This window comes from Cajanus cajan, chromosome 7 (assembly GCF_000230855.2).
Source record: "Cajanus cajan strain Asha chromosome 7, NIPB_CcT2T_4, whole genome shotgun sequence".
NCBI lineage: Eukaryota > Viridiplantae > Streptophyta > Magnoliopsida > Fabales > Fabaceae > Cajanus > Cajanus cajan.
The window spans coordinates 48,986,021-49,003,633 of record NC_138523.1 but is presented as its reverse complement, the minus strand read 5'-3'; the positions used below and the strand labels follow the sequence as shown (position 1 = coordinate 49,003,633).

At 27.8% G+C, this 17,613-nt stretch overlaps 2 protein-coding genes across 2 annotated transcripts; one reads left to right on the top strand and one right to left on the bottom strand.

The window, feature by feature from the left end:
* The first annotated feature begins 651 nt into the window (after window positions 1-651).
* Window positions 652-5,663, top strand: LOC109805235 (putative F-box/LRR-repeat protein At5g54820). The gene is made up of 4 exons (XM_020367250.2): window positions 652-1,981; window positions 3,309-4,421; window positions 4,972-5,145; window positions 5,244-5,663. The coding sequence occupies exons 2-4, from the start codon at window positions 3,492-3,494 to the stop codon at window positions 5,529-5,531; spliced, it is 1,392 nt and encodes a 463-aa protein (XP_020222839.1). The 5' UTR covers window positions 652-1,981; window positions 3,309-3,491; the 3' UTR covers window positions 5,532-5,663.
* A 1,608-nt stretch (window positions 5,664-7,271) lies between these two features.
* LOC109804727 (Transducin/WD40 repeat-like superfamily protein) lies at window positions 7,272-13,423 on the bottom strand. Its single transcript, XM_020366558.3, has 8 exons — window positions 13,206-13,423; window positions 12,775-12,840; window positions 12,598-12,687; window positions 11,960-12,092; window positions 11,557-11,675; window positions 11,091-11,158; window positions 10,345-10,393; window positions 7,272-8,528 (listed from the first exon to the last, which is right to left on the bottom strand). The coding sequence occupies exons 1-8, from the start codon at window positions 13,260-13,262 to the stop codon at window positions 7,503-7,505; spliced, it is 1,608 nt and encodes a 535-aa protein (XP_020222147.1). The 5' UTR covers window positions 13,263-13,423; the 3' UTR covers window positions 7,272-7,502.
* Between the last annotated feature and the right edge of the window lie 4,190 nt (window positions 13,424-17,613).

Below are 17,613 nucleotides of genomic sequence, written 5' to 3'. Positions count from 1 at the left end.
AGAAATATAACTTTATTCAAATCACCTTCATGGATTTTTGGAATGCAATTAATTCGGAATACAATAATGCTTACGAAAAAAATTGAATGATTTTCATTCTGAACATGTAGGAGCTAATTAGTTAAAAATATAATTCTATTACCTTTAATTTTTTTTTAAGAAATTTTCAATACCTTACTATCTAAATTGACTAAATTAATTTGTACGTCAAATCAATCTAAAATATCAAAGTTAACCATTTTTTTACTTGTACTTGATAATTTAGTATTTTATGCTAAAAATAGTAAGTATTTCATATATTACACAATTTTTTAAATTGAAGTTGAAATATATAAAAAAATTTTTCAAAACATATAAGTGCTTTAAATGTAAGAAAGGAATATTAAAATTTTAAAAATAGAATGGAAATAATTAAGGATTTGAGCATAAAAAATTAATGTAATTAAACTTGAGATTTGAAAATTTAAGAACTTTTGAAATAAATTTTAACATTTAAATTTCGAACGTGAAAGAAAATTTTCAAACAAATTAATGATTTGAGAATTTTATTTAATAATAATAAATTGTTATTAAATAATAGTAGAATCACATAAAAATATATATATATATATATATATATATATATATATATATATTGACTCTAATTATAATTATAAGCAAACAATAATAAGCTTTTAAAGTTTTTTCGGTTAAATTTCTTTTATACTCTTTATTTAATTTTATTTCTTATGCATTTTACTCATAACTAATATTAAATATAAAAATTACTTAAATTAAGATGTATATTTAAAATAAAATTTGAATTTATAATAAAATTAATTAATTATATTAATTTTTTTTCATCTTAATAATTTATATTATATTACTTATAATTAAGATGGTAAGTGTTATATACTTATTATATAAGAATTTATACAACAGATTCGTAATTAGTAAGCAATATGCAGTAATTAGTTTAATATTTTCCTATAAATATTAAATTTATGGCTTTAATTAGAAAATACTAAAATTTATAAAGATTTTTTTTTTATATTTTTAACAAATTAAGAATTGTCATATATAATAAAATATTAAATTTATAATAATTACTTTAAGAATCTTTTGTCCTATTTTCTGATTGGTTGGCAAAAAAAGAAAACTCCTTCCAATAACGATACATTAAAATTAAACTCAAATTTCAAAAAATTCAACACATGCAGTAATATAATAAAATGTGTATTTTATTCATACATAAATTATTAACTTAATGCGTCAATTTTCTAAAAAAAAATAATATTCAATTACACTATTTTATTATTTAAATAAGAGGAGAATATGAATTTGAAAGAAAAAAAAAAAGACTTAGTTAACTCAAACTAACTTGGATATATTAAACTTAGTTTGGACAAGTTTCCAAGTTAATTTTATTAGGGAAGTAAAGAACTCACTCTAATCATTTCATATTTGAGTTACAATTAAGAAACTGATACATGATTCAACTTAATAATAAATAATATTTTATTATTATTTTTATTTTTTTATTTTCACAATATAAAATTAAGATAGAGATGCAAACTCATACTTCTAGACCTTTTGTCCCAAATTTTTTTGACCCAAAGATAAATATTTTATCACTCTATTTATGTGTGTTTCTGTCATCTTTTGTCAATGGTCACACCAGGTCAGAGAACTGTTCATTACTTTATCACTCTTTTCTACTTGCTTCCATTCTATCTTTAATTGTTTCTCTCCCAAAATTTTTACTCTATTGCTTTTGGACATGAACGAGAGGTTCTACTAGAAAAATGTTGTTTCCCCAATTTGAAATAGTCAGCCTTGACAAATCAAAACCCTAAATTCATTCTATGACCATTCTCCTTCTTTTAGACATGCATGAGTTTCTATCAGAAAATGTTGTTTCCTCTATTCAAAGCAGTCATTCTTATCACAACAAAATCCTAAAGTGAATCGTATCTGAGCTCTCGATTTTCTTCTGTTCCAGGTATATTCACATTTATTATTTGAAATCAATGATTTAGACTTAATATTAATCTTTATATCTTAAATTTTTTGAGTTATAGCATTTCACATCTTATGTCAATAATTTTTTTTCACAATTTTGTTTTGGTAGGTTTGATTTTTGGCATGATTAGTTTAATTTGTACACTTTTTTCCAAGTTTTCCCCAAATTTTTTTTCTTCCATTTTCCCTCCCACCTTTTTTTGGTTGGATAATGTGAAATCCATGTCAAATCGAATTTGTACACTTTTTTCCAAGTTTTCCCCCAAAAAAAATTTCTTCCATTTTCCCTCCCACCTTTTTTTGGTTGGATAATGTGAAATCCATGTCAAATCGATTCGATTCGAACCAAGTCGAGTCAAAATAAAAAAAAAATAAAAAAAAGTAAACACACAAACCCAAACCGATCCGGTGAAACATCATTCCCAGTTCGATTTGCCTACAAATCCGACAAACCTACATGTGTTCACCACTAATTTTTATTGATACAAAATTATTTAATAATATTTTGATTTATCATTTTATTTTAGAAAAGTTGCTTAGTGAGAATCTCGTTTTGTCTTCGTTAGTTAAATCAAGGGGTATATTTTTCAACCATCAAGAGTAAGTTTGATATTTTAAAATAAAATAAATAGATGTAATTTTTTTCATATAAATTATTCATCAAAAATATGCAAAGCCATTCCTATAATTAGTTTTTCTTTTTTACCTCGATTTAAGATGAAAATGAAATTAAAAAAATTAATTTTTTGTTTAATATTATAAATATATTGATATAGAAAGTACGTTCATTTTTATTAAATGTATATACTTTAATGATATTAAAATAGGACTAACTCTCTCATTGAATTCTTTTCTAGTTTAAATCTGAGATATTGTTTTAAAACGAAATGAAATATGTATCACTTAATGAAATTTAGTAAAAAAAGGAAAAAAGATTAAAGGTTAGTTTTAAAATTTTTAAGTCTTTTCCCTCAAATTTTTTTTTAAGTCTTGATATAAAAATAAATTTTAATATATATTTTTATTACCTTTTTATATATATATGTGTGTTGCTAAGAGAGCACCTCATTAAGGTTGGTGTTTTTTTAAAAAAATATATTATAATTTCTTCCATTTGACTTTATTCAAATCATTTCTATGGATTTTTCAATGCAATTAATTCTAAAAACTGATGATAAGAGGTTGAAGTAATACGTATAAAAATAGAGTATTATGTTTAAATTTTCTAGTTATCAGTGTAATTTATATGAATATTATTTCTTTTTAAGAAAACAATCATAATGTTGTCTAATTTGGTCATTTTGCAGGGACACGGTGCATCACCAAACATCATTCACAGTACTTCAAATGTTGTGTCCTTTGCTTTTGAATTTGCACTTTCCATCCATTTAAAACTATAAAACGACCCACCATATTCCTCGTACCATACAATATCACAATTCATTCATATTTGTAGTTTGTACCCAGCCCAAACATTTTCAACCATAGCTATGGAAATGAACGTGGACATGAACGAGGACATGTTCTCTTTGTTGCCAGTAGAAATTATTACCAAAATCGCTTCATTCCTTCCTTTCAAAGAAGCAGCTAAGTCATCCATTCTTTCTAAAAGGTGGTTGAAGATATGGAAATCAAGGAGGGACATAGAGTTCAACGAATTCTTCTTTGTGAAGTCTGATGTATCTGATGAAATCAAAGAGGCACATAGAAGGATTTTTCTCAACTTCATCACTCACTCCATTCAAAACTATGAAGAAAAGGTTGTGAACAAGTTCTCCCTCAAGGTTTCAAACCCTCAAAGTTGTGCTGATACCGTACAAGATTGTATTGCCTTTGCAACAAAACATTTAGTGAAAGAGTTGAGGCTTGACTTCTCTGATCCAACGTGGGAGGAGAATGACTTTGACGATCATGATGCTTTGTTTCAATTGCCATGCCATGTTTATATGCATAAAACACTTGAGGCTTTGGAGTTGAATGCATGTAGTTTTGTTGTGCATGATTTGGTCAACTTTAGGGCACTCAAGGATGTTTCTTTGGGGTGGATTGAAGTGAAGAATTCTACTATTAGGACTCTTTTATCCATTTGTAGGAACCTTGAAAGCTTGAGTCTGAATAAATGTTGGAATCTGGCTCACTTTGATATGGGTGGACATGAACTTGGGTTGAGAAGGTTGGTCATAGACAATTGTCACTTCGTTGATTATGATTATGTGTATTTTAGAGCACCAAATCTTAAGTTCCTCAAATATTCTGGGACATTGGAGATTTTTCAAATAGAAGTAGGTTTTAGCATGCAAGAAGCAGAACTTGACTTCACTCCTATGCCTGATTTCGAAGAATATGGCGATATACTTTGCCAACTACTTTGTGATCTCAATTGTGTATACGTTCTCACAGTTTGCAGTTTCTTACTTCAGGTATGTACTCTCATTTCTTTCTTTTTTTCTAAATTCAAATATAAAATTTAAACACCCTTCAACACTCTTCATTTTTTTTCTGTTTATCTTTATCGAATCATCATTTATCTTAACTATACTTTTTCACTTGTTTCCCACACTAGAATCAAATGACATGCTTGAGTATCCAAAAAATCATTTTGTAGAAAATATGAACATTCACACCATTTTGGAGTAAATGGGATGAAAGAAAGAAAATGATAAGAAAAATAAAGGAAAACAATGATTATACAAGACAACTATAGAGACAAAGAGAGGGAAAAAAAGAATATTAGAAGTGATAGATAATATGATTTGATTGAAAAAGAATAATAGGAAGAAATGATACGTGAAGTGATTGAAAGAAAAATTTGTGAGAAAAAAATGGTGAATGTACTAAAAAATAAAAAGAGATATAAAAAAAAATGAGATGAATGATAGTAAATGTATGAATATAACTAGTACGTAGTACTCTTTTATTCTTTGGATGGTCTTAAACAATTTGGTTTGGTTTTTAAATTCACGAAAAAAGGCTATTCCTACTGGAGAAGAACCAGTGCGTATCCAATGTAACATGAACGTCAGACATTTGATCATAAAGACTAAAATGCACAATCAAGAACTGCGTGGATTCATGTTCATGCTTAACAGTTGTGCTTGTTTGAAGAAACTCACCATAGAGATAGGCCAAGGAAAAATATATGAGGTGAGTCGCCTATGATTTTATATATATACTTTTTCTCAATAGTTATGCATATTAAAACTTTGAATGAGCAACATGTGTTGATATGTTATTTATTTCAGGATTATCCCTATTCTATCGACTCTAAGAAATTCTGGGGACAACAATGCATAATTTTTGAATGCTTGAGAAGAAATCTAAAGGTGGTGGAATTGAAGGGATTTCGAGGGACCACAAATGAAATGGGAGCATGCCGTTATCTGATCCAAGCTGGCCGTGTCTTGGAACAAATTATTATCAATGTAGTGAAGAAAGAGGGTGATGAATTTCTGGAAAAGCGTTATGCAAATGCAACATCGTTACTGAATGTTCGAAAGGCTTCAAAGAATTTACGGATATCGATTGTATGAGAATATGTATTGTTCAAATGATAGAGATTTGTATGCATTAAAATGACATATGCACATTTAAGAGAGTTTCTGTGCTTTAAAAACATATATATGGATAATGGTTGTATTGAACATGTATCTTAATGTTTCTCTTTTCAGCTAAATTTTGATGTATTGATTGAAAGTAATTAAGCGCAATCCATCACTACGTGATGATTAAAGGTGAGAATTTAAATTTTTTTTTGTATGGAATACTTTATTGCCAAAATTATTATATTGAAACTTATTGCAAATTAAAAAATAAAATCTTAGGTGAAAATTTGTTTTCCTTTAATTCATTTTTAGTTAGTTTTTTAATCCTTTTTTTATTTTTCATCACTTTCTCTCCTCCCTTATTTTTTTCTTTTTATTTCTCTTTTACTTCTATCTATACATCTTTAAAAAATTTAATAAATTTATATGTGAAAACAATCTATTTAACAAAAAAAATCATTTGATTCATTCTCATTATATACAAAAATCTTTCAAGCAAAATTAATCTTTAACAATATGAGATACGTGAAAGAAAAAAAAAATTACACAACCTTAAATATGAGTAACCTCCGTATATCAGTACATCTTTCTCAAACAAAGTTATAGGATCTTCTTTTAACCCTGATGCGCAGATATTGCACTTGATTGCACAAAAGATCAAACAATATAATTTATATTTTTTCATATGACTCCAATTTTTTTTTTCATATAATCTCAGTTGACATACTCATATTCTTTATGGTCCAACAAAAATATGAAAACTATATACAATTACCAACATAAAGATTTTTTTATAAATAACAGAAAAAAAATTAATATGTCTAATTGAATAAGTATAGAAATAAGATTAAGTAAATTTTTGGAGTCAATATTTTTATCATAAATTATTTTTTTATATTTCAATTTAAAAAAAAACCTATAAATTATTATTTTTACTATATTTTAACTTATAAAAATAATTTATAATTATAATATATATTATTTTAAGTAAAATTAGAAAATTAGTGAAGACAAATACTCCACATTTTAATGATTAAATTCGTTCTCAATGCTTATTTTGACCTATTTTATTATTGTTTGGTTAAAATTTTTTAATATCTAAAATATGATGTTCTAGACTTATTAAAAAAAATAGAGAAATTTCACATAAGATTTAATAAAAAAGCGAGAGAAGTCCATTATAATTTTTAATTTTTATTAAATTTTAACCAAACCAAATATTTTGAATTCAAAATATTGTATTAGAGAACGTGTTGTTTATATATTGGCGCTTTGTACTTTTTCTTAATTATTTGATATAAATATTTTTAATATGTTATTAAAATTAGTTAATTATTAACATGTTTACAAAAGAAAAAAATCATAATTGAATTTTTCAGTGTTAACTTTCTGCTGGTTAAATTAACTTTAAATCACAATCACACTGAATTGTTTATAAGTTTAAATCCCGAGTGAATTGTAAAGGTTTCATAAAATATAAAATTAAAATTAAATAAAATGTGATTTTGAACTTTTAAAATAACCATTCTTATTTGTCCATATCTCTACCCTGACCACTGTATCACTACAATGGTAAATCTGTTCATAAATTGCTCTACCAATGCATCTATTTTCTAATAGCACTCCGTAAATGTCACCTAATTTCTGAGAAGGTTCACGACACGAGTGACAACTGCTCCATTACACTTTCATATTATCTTTTCTTTTTACATGAATTATTAATGTGTATTCAGTAAAGATTTTTGGACAATTTTTTTAACATTAAAAATTGTTCTAATCAAAGGGTCTTTAAACAAAATTTAGACATGCCTTTAATTAAAAGGCAAAAAAAAAAAATCAACATCAAAAGCTAAAATAAGCTACAAATATAAAATGACAACAAAAAAATACAAATAAGACGCTTAAAAATAATATGGTGAAAATAGAAAGACGAAAACAAAACTCAAATGGACAGTTAAATCATGAAGATGCCTTTTTACGAGCAAAACGCTGTAAAGATTTTGGTAGTTCAACACCCTCACTATTTTTCTGCTTCTTTCTTGATATGTTTTCCTCTTCTTGAATTTTCTGCTCCAAGTAGGGCCTTTTCACTCTTGCAATTGCCTCTTGCTTTTTCTGCATCCTTTTACCTGGCTTGTTTCTTCCTTTCGATTTGTTCTTCAGTTTTATGCCCTTAGCTGCTTCAAGGGCAGCTTCTATCTCAGCCTCTTTATCTTGCTTTGCTGTCTTCTCTTTTTTGGGTTTTACAGTACCAATCTTGCTGGGATCCAGCATGATAGTCTCAGGTGGAAGCTTATCAAGAAGAGACCGTATTTCCTTTTCTCTTCTCTGTTTATTAGTTTCAAACGGATTTGCAACCCACGAGTCAAAGTTGGGTTCTCCTGCTCCTGGAATAAGAATACTGGACCAGCCCATGGAATGACCTATGCCCAGAACATCTTCATATGGTCGAAATACTAATTTTCCTATCTGGTAACCTTTCACCATGGAATGAGTCATGTACCTAGAATAATTTTGTGTACCAGAAACATCTCGCAGAACCTGGATTGATGAATTATTACCACATGCAAGCAAGCCTTTTTGACTAAAATCCAGGGTATTTGCATGACCTGGTAGTGTTTGAAGAACCTCAAATTTCCTCAAGTCCCAAAGCTTAATTTTTTTATCTTTCCCAGCAGTGGCCATCAAGTGGCCATTTGAGTGAAATGCCAGTGCTGAGACAGGCCCATGATGACATAGCATCTTGACAAGAGGAGAAGAACTGGTTGGCTTCCACATGGTAACAGTACCACCTGAGTGACCTAAAGAAACAACCCCGTTGAAGGGGTTTACTTGCATCACATTTGTCCGTCCTAAGCCAGTTCGAAAATTACCAACCATGGTACCCATTGTAACATCCTGATATCGAAGTTGTCCTAATTTGTTGATTGAAGCCAAGAGAAAATGATTTTCTAGAAACTGAAGCCTCAATACTGGACCATGTTCCTGGGAAAAAAACAAATCATACCCATTAGGCTGCATCCCATATGTCCAAAATGTTGTATTAATCCAAAAATTATTCAACACCTATTAGTATACATCAAAATTGACATAATATGCACTTCTATAATATATGATAAAAAGAATCTTTATTTTTATATTCTTATTCTTATAATTGATCAATTTTGACAAAAGCCAACACAAACAATCAATAATTAGATATAATTTAACATTTGAATCAATGAAAATCAAATCCTACATAAAATTATTAATATTGCAAGAGTTTGGAGACTAAATGCAGGGTAAGCAGATAATATATATATATATAGATAGAGATAGAGAGAGAGAGATTTGCTAACAAATATCCATTTGTTTTTTAGTTATATTAGCAAGCTACACTATGAGTGTATTTTAAGATAATTCTAATTATAAATCGCTAACGTACTCCAACTAACACAAGTGAGTATACATTAACAAATCTTGTATTATATATGTGTGCTGTGTGTGTGTGTGTTTGGGGGGGGGGGGAGGGGGGGAGGGGCATATCAAGTGATAACTCTTGGTCATTGTGACATATATATATATATATATATATATACATATACATATATATACATATATATACACACACATATAGGGAGTGCAAGAGTTGGTAACTCAATGTAGTATAAGTTAATCCCTCCTTAAATATAAGTTAATCCCTCCTCATATATAATAGGCATATCAAGCAAGAACCATTGGTTATTGTGAGAAATGAGAATTATAAATCTAAGTGATACAAAAACATATGAATGGTTTAGAAATCAATTAGTGGTTATATGACCACATAAAAAAATTCATGTGCATTTATCATTTAATCTTGATCATTCAAATATGATTTAATTGCTCATATTTATAGTTCTCATTTCTCATAATAATAGGAGTTCTCAATTGGTACTTTCTCTCTTTGTATATATATGTATGCCCTCATTAAGTTTCACTATTGGTGCCTCAAGCCTATATTCAGCATGATTTAACCAACCTAATCAAACAAACAAAGGGGTGCCTGTTAGGATCCTGAATTTGAAAATAGAGAAAAGGAGAGAAATATTGTATTTCTTGATTGATTACAAACGAACATAACAAGAAAACAGATCTCTCTTCAATGGTTTCCTCTTCACAAAGGATTTCTCCTTTTACAAAGAACAAGTGCTCAATTTACAAAATGATACAGGACAAATGAATCTTTTCCCTCCTACTCTGCAATTTATGTAACTAACCAACAACTAATATCCTAACTGTCCCACTAATTTTCCTTTCCCTTTCTCCTAACTCTTAACATTGCCTAAATTAGGATTAATTGCAATCTGAAGCAGCACTAGTAGGTATTGGATGAATCCAAGTGTCATAAACAGGTTTCTGGGGTACTTAAAGTACTTGATGAACGTTTCCGATTTATGTCACTAAAACCTCTAACTAACCGACTAACATCCTAACTGTCCCACTAATTTTCCTTTCCCTTTCTCCTAACTCCTAACAGTGCCCAAATTAGGATTAATTGCAATCTGAAGCAGCACTAGTACGTATTAGATGAATCCAAGTGCCATAAACAGGACTCTGGGGTGTACTAAGTATTTAAATGAACGTTCAGATGAATGAAATTAGAAAGAAAAATGTCAACTAGATATGATATTTAAAAGTCAAGCATCCAAATTGAATGGTTCGAGTCCAAAAGACAGACACTTGCCCATCAGGTATCAGCATATGCATAAATATTCCAGACTATGATAATACATAAAAAGCAAAATTTAAAATTAAAAAAAATGCAAAAGTAATTACCAACCTTGAGGCAGTGAAGCTCTGTGCCTTCTCGATTATAGATGTATGAATACCTGTCAAATTTGAATATTTTGGACTCATTTACATGAACCACTCGATATGTCTTCAAAAGACAACTAGTAACTTATTTTTTATGGGGAAACAATGCTACTTAGCTTTTCCAAATGATAGAAAATTTCAAGTCACAACAATCCCACAACATGCTACCACAAAATCAGATAGAGAAGAGTGTAAAAATCTTAAAGGTTTATAAAACCCTTATATCCGCAATTTCATTTCTAAGTAATAAGCAGGAAGCACATGAAATTATGTAAGAAACATAAAAAGCATTTGAAATACAAGTTTAAACTTTGAAATTCAATTCACCTTCAAAGGGGAAAAAAACAAATTAACCCTAAAAGCATGCCATCATTTAAGTATAAGAATTATTGCCCAAGAAAACTTTTAAAAATGATGCATTGATGTTGTAAACTATGCTATTTTTTCAAAGTCAAGTATAATTGTAACTTGTAAGTGTCAACAAATTTGAATACCAGATGCAGGTATGAGGTTCTGTCCCCAATTTTTTTTATTATAGTTTATTTATATCACTCCTTTGTTTTTTGAAAACTTCCAAACATACCCCTCCCCCAACCACACTTAATTCATCATTCAGATTTTAAAGGTGCATTTGTTGTAGTGGTATAGATTAAATATGCAAGGAACCCAAAATTTAAACAGTGGAACACCAAATCATGGAAGAGAACTTACTTTTTCTGGGCAGCAGCAAAAAAGAGCTCATTATGCAAGAATGCCACATCACGGACTGTTTCCCTTACCTGAAAAATCAAAAACAATTTTCTGAAAAACTCAATATAATATGCATAACCCTTTCTCTGCTAGCATGAACTTTGAATCATTTTTTTGAACCAAAAAATATTTTTTTAATTAAAAACATGTTTTAAAACTTTATAGTAATTACTAATCAAATATTACATCACCACTTTGCTTTTTTCAAAGCTAAAACAAATGCATCCTTGAAGTTTTATTCAGACAAGTAAAAATAATGCTTCATAATATCAACACAAAATGATGCAATCTACAAAAGCCATGATGAACATCATCAATTGAGAAGGAAAAAATCAAACAATGTTCTTAGACATTAAAAATTTTAAGAAATTTATTAGTTAATAAAAGTAAAAGCCCACATAGCAAGCTCAACTATGACAGAGCATACCTGAAACTCCCTAATTAGTCTCAGACTTATCATGTCCACAATTCCCAGATGGCCCTTGCGACCACCCACAGCCAAATACCGGCCACTTGAAGTAAAATCCAGTGTGTATGGACCAAGTTCTGCAAATATAAAATTAAAGAAATGCAATAAATGGCAAACCAAGAAAATAACAAAGTTGTTTCCAACCAAGGAAGGTTGTGTGCAACTGTGCATCATTATATTGTGGAATAAATCAAACTTGTACAAAGTTGTTACCAGTCAAGAACAACGCCAAAAGAAAGAATATTATTTTTATGATAGAATTAAAACAAAAACTACAAGTAAACATCAACTTTTCTGCAATTCTAGTAATTATACAGTATACAGCTTCAATAGCTTGTACTGAAATTAAAGTCAGTCTTACCTGGTAAAACAATATCATATTGGTTCCTTGAGCTTGAGATGTCTACTTCACGACTTATTGCCTCCTGTTTGAACCTCCATGTCTTCTCTATGCCTTCAGCCTCCAGATAACCCCCTTCACTAGGCATAAGCCACTGCATAATCAAATTTCTATTTTTATTAACATGTAAGGCTTCATTAAGCATTGGAATGACATTTTAACTACAAAAACATCAATGTTGAACAATGACCTAACAGCCTAATTAACTAATTGTATAAATGCCATATTTTAGACTTGCATGCTAGTCAGGTATAATTAACTCCAGTTCACACCAATTTTGAGCTTAACCTTCAACTAATTCATTAATCAAGTAAAACCTATATGCCAGCTATTATTCAAATGACTATGCTCAAGAATGTCCCACCATGAAGCAAAACTCTCAAACAGGATATATGCATCAAATTGTGTCACTGTCAAATCATGAAAAAGCCAATTACAAACCATAGCTCTAACTGAAATATGCAATCAACCATACCACATCAATATTTTGCACAAGGCATAGCCATATATTTCATCGACACCCACGAACATGCTTTAGAATATTTCACTTATATACAATATGTAAAAGAAAAATAAAATAAAATGTTTCAATAACTAACCTTCTCAGCCTTAGCAGCAGCCTTTGCAGATTTTCCATATAATTCTTCCTTAACAGCTAGTTGACCCTTCAACTTTTTATCCTTCAAAACCTGCATATTATAGTTTACAAATTAAGATGAAAATATTCCATCATCAAATACCAATATCTGAATTCCCATAACCTCAATGTCTTATACCTCCAGATTAGCACCTTCTCCTCTGAGATACTTCTTTATTCTCAGGTCTAGTTCATCAGAAATTTCCTGCAAAGCAATATAGCAAATCAATAACCAAAAACTCTAGATACAACGCATATATACGAGGCATTCAGCTTGCTCCATAAATAACAGAGTAATAAGATTATAAAATCATATTAAAACACAATTAGGACGATTCCTAGTTCTGAACTGAGAGTCCAAAAGTGTAATAAACAAATTCAACCAGATCCAAGGCATGCCTACCTTATGCTGCTCCGAAATAAATGCAATATAATAGGGAAGTGACCGTAACATATATTTCATGAATTCACTACTCACAGCTACCAATCGATCATTGCATAGTATACGAACAAGAAACACGAGTCGAATGAAGCATTCATGAGTTACGTTAAAAGCCGTTGCTGAAGTACCTGTTCGGTGGGAGGCTTGTTCTCTGGAAGAGCATCGTTCTCTTGACTCTCACCCATCTTGTCTCGAGACGCGGCTTCGGACTCTTTCGACGACGGAGCTGGCGGCGGAACAGCGGAGAGAGACACAGAGAGAGAGAGAAAGAGAATGACGAGAAACGGCGTCGCTGGGTAAGAGGGTTTTGATTGGGTTTTTGAGCGATTTTAGCCTCGCCTGTCTATTGAATTTTTTAATATTTTTTTCAACATTTTATAAACTTATATTGATATATGTCAAACCTAAAATAAAAGTATCTGATTCACTCTCTTACACGGCTTAAATATATCTTCAATGTTTTGATTTTAATTTATATTAAAAAATAATTTTATTTTAAAAATTTAAATATAATTTTTAGCCTGTACATAACAAGTAAAATTTGGTTTGATTTATATAAAATATTTTTCTTGTATTTTTATTGTTTTAAAATTTAAAATCGTTGTTTTCAATCTAAAATCACTATTTTAATATATATATATATATATATATATATATATATATATATATACTCATTATTATATATCTAAACTTATTTTACTCAATAAATAATGTTTAATATTAAATTTTAACAATTTAATATTAAATTAAAAATTTTCAATGTATAAATTCAACTCTATATTAAAATTATTAAATACTCTATTTCATTAATTCAAATTGATTGACAATTATAGAATTATTTTATACGTTAGTTTAAATTAATGAAATAATGTATTAAATAGTTTTAAAATTTTAAATATTTTTGCATACTTGATTATAAACTTTTAATTTAATGATTTAAATGTTAAAATTTTATATACAACATAAGTTATTAAGTGCAGTAAGTAAACTTATTATTTGAATAAGTAAAACGGTAATTTAGAAGTGTCATATGCAAATAAAGTGTTACCTACTGTTGTGGGTACTATTTGATATGGTTACATAAGTTTCTAATGAATACATAAATAGTTTTAAAAATAAAGGTCATACACTATTAGAAACTAAAATAATGATTTTAAATTTTATAAGGATAACAAACAAATAAAAAGTTATAGAGATTAAAATCAAAATATGTTCATTTTATTGGGACTAAAAATATACTTAAGTCCAAATGAAAATAGTGCAGAGATTAATAACTAATATTATATATATATATATATATATATATATATAAGAGTTACAAAATAATGATACCTCTTAAATGTTATTGTAGAAAAAACAATTAACATTACTTTCATAATAATTAGGATGACAAAGTGAGACACTGCTCGGTGGATTATCCTACTAGACTATCAAAAATTGGTGGAGTGAGATAAACATTTAAATTATTTGATCTATTTTACCTAACTTGCCAATTCGTTAGACACAATGGTAGAGTAGAGTTGGTTGCCCATCAATTTGTATAATTTTAAAAATATTATTTGTGAATATTTCGTAACTTATGGTGTTTGTGAGAAGGTTATCGTTTCCAAAATTAATTCCAAAGGTTCTCATTGTCACAAAAGTGGAGTAGATTTCTAATAGTGTATTTAATATTCTTGAAGTAGAAAATGAAAAGTGATTTATGTTTTTATCGTTTCATGAAATTATAGTTTATGTTTATTTTTGTGGACTTTGTGTTATGGTATAGTCTTAAGTTGTCAATTTGGGTTCGATCCAGTGGTCCAACCTTGTTAGTCCACAAATAAGATCAGGTTAGGTCTTAAAAATGATGACCTAAATAGAATTAGGTTAATTTGACACAACCTACTAAGTTCGACAGGCCAAATTGACCCATATTTGGATGACCCATTAAACTAATAAGGGAAACAATCTAAATTGCCACTACTGTTAATCTGTAAACTTGTAATGCATTATAAAAATAATGCAATAAAATATAATAATAAGAATAATTTTTCACTCTTTTGTGTTTGCTTATAAAGTTATTATCATAAGTTTATAGCTAGAGTTAGCTACTATGAGAGTTTTTCTATTTTTATTTCAAGTACTAATCATTTGAGACGTCATATTATATAAATTAGTTATCATAAGTAACAAAATATTGGAGTTACATTGGATAACAAAGCTAGTTTATTAAAACAATAAAAATTTGATCACAATACTTATAGAGATGCACTTGCTTAGTATATTATCAAGCATGATATTCAATGCATTTATACTAAATTTGAAGGGGTCTAGACAATAAATGAAATGTTAAATCATGATTTTAAACCTAAATGTTAATCACAATAAAGTCTTTTTAATTAAACAAGAAAACTATAAGAGTTAAGTATTAATTATTGTTTATGGATAAAATATGTTTTACTTTTGATGTATATGAACATATGTAATTAACTAATGTTACATAATTGTGACTAGATGGCTATTCATATGTAATTAGTGTATAGTTTTAATTAATGATATTACAAATTTTTTATTATAAAAAATATATTCATTTTTTTAATGTACTTTTTTTAATTAGGTCAATTTAGTCCAATGACTTGACATGAGTTAGGTTTGGCCAAAAAATGATAGCCCAAAAAATATAAGTTTTAGACCAATCTAACCTAAAATGACATTTGATTCGTATAAATTAGTTTGTGTTATGATTTTAGTAGTAAAGATGAATGTCCGCGATAACAAATACAAATACTTTCCATACTTATATGTTAATAAGGATGAATATGAAACATCATAATATCCTTATCATGAGTATCCACTAATATTCAAATACATATTAAATTTGTTTAAATTTATGGGAATGAAATGCTTTAATAATTAATTTAATCTTTGAATTGAAGAATATTAATTAATAAAACAGTGTATAATATTTTAATAATTTAAATTTTAACTTTTAAACTATTATTTTTAAAAAAATATTAAAATAAAGAAAAATTAATATTAAAATATTTCTTAAGAAATATTTTAAAAAAATAAATATCCAAAAATATTTACATATATTCGTAGATAATGATAATTATAACTGTAGAACACTCCCGCCGTTAACATCCCTTATACATAACCATAACCTCCTAATTTGATATCCTATTGCGTCGTTGTAAATTTTGCTAATAAAAAATCATTACCTTTATTTTATAGCATCCAATTAATTATATATATATATATATATATTATTAAGACTAACATCACCAAAAAGTTAAGTGTATTATCTCACATAAGATTTTCGCTTCAGAGTTATCTTCGGTAAAAATTTCCGTCATCAAATGATCAAATCCTATTATTTTTTTTATTATTTAATTTTTCTTTCTTATTTTTAACTAAGAGATAAAATTTCAGTAGACAAAATTACATGTAAGAGAACGCGAAACGGCAAAAGAGTTTTTGTTTTTATTATTGTAGTGAGAACTTGCAAACTACGTTAAAATTTGTAGTTTTTGATCGAAACTAACACAACTTCCATGCGAGATATTTTTTTTATTTTTAAATGCCAGTAGAATCACCGTAACCAACAAAATTTATTTTCTTTAAATATATAAAATAACTACTTACCAAGGTCTTGATCTTAAGACTACTAATTAGTTATTAAATAGACATTAAAATTGTATTTTGTATTAAAATGTTCAGTAATTATTTTAATTTATAATATGTCTTAATAAATAAAAACACTTGCTACCCTCAAAATATCTTTTACGATGAACTAAAGTATTAAGTTTCAATAAATACAATGAGGAAACAAAAAGAAAGTACTTTAATGTTACTTTATTAACGTATTTTTACCCTCAAATGTTAAAAGCAAAATTTCTATTAAAAAAATCTATATAAAAATTATAAAAAAGACAACAAGTTTTTTTTTTTACAAGAAAACAAATCCTATCATTATTTTTGTAACATTTCCAATTAATATCAAGATTTTATCATAATATTTTTATTTTTTTAACTGTTGAAAATAATATATTTTTTTGATAAAAAATATAAAAGATTACAAAAATAGATTGAATTAAGTTCTCATATTCTTAATTATCTCAAATCTTAATCCTAATGAATAATGATTATTAAAGACAATATATATAACTTAAAAAACACGTAATATTATATATAATAAGTTTATTGATTTTTAATAATAATCATCATAAATAAAAATCGCATGAAAATTGAAATTTAATTTAATTGACTAAGCTTAAATCCATTAAGCTTTTATCATAAAAGTTAATATCCTTATATATTTGATAATTTGTGATTATGTTTGAATCAAATTCTAATTCAATTAAATAAATTGGAGAGTATGTAGAGAATTAGAGATAATAATATGAAACCCTCTCCCTCCCTCCTTATCTCAAATCTATTGCCGCCTTTCACATTCGCTTATAAACCAACTCTCAACCTTCTCTCACTAAAACGTCGTCGCTTTCTGTTAGCAACGCATTTGCATCACCCACTCGTCTTTCTTAGAGGAACACT

Excerpts from the sequence above, each read along its gene's own strand:
- LOC109805235 (XM_020367250.2), top strand. The coding sequence starts at position 3,492 with ATGGAAATGAACGTGGACATGAACGAGGACATGTTCTCTTTGTTGCCA. Across the intron at positions 4,422-4,971 it reads TTTGCAGTTTCTTACTTCAG|GCTATTCCTACTGGAGAAGA; the intron begins GTATGTACTCTC and ends TCACGAAAAAAG. Across the intron at positions 5,146-5,243 it reads GCCAAGGAAAAATATATGAG|GATTATCCCTATTCTATCGA; the intron begins GTGAGTCGCCTA and ends TATTTATTTCAG.
- LOC109804727 (XM_020366558.3), bottom strand. The coding sequence starts at position 13,262 with ATGGGTGAGAGTCAAGAGAACGATGCTCTTCCAGAGAACAAGCCTCCC. Across the intron at positions 12,688-12,774 it reads GAGAAGGTGCTAATCTGGAG|GTTTTGAAGGATAAAAAGTT; the intron begins GTATAAGACATT and ends TATAATATGCAG. Across the intron at positions 10,394-11,090 it reads TTTGCTGCTGCCCAGAAAAA|GTATTCATACATCTATAATC; the intron begins GTAAGTTCTCTT and ends CAAATTTGACAG.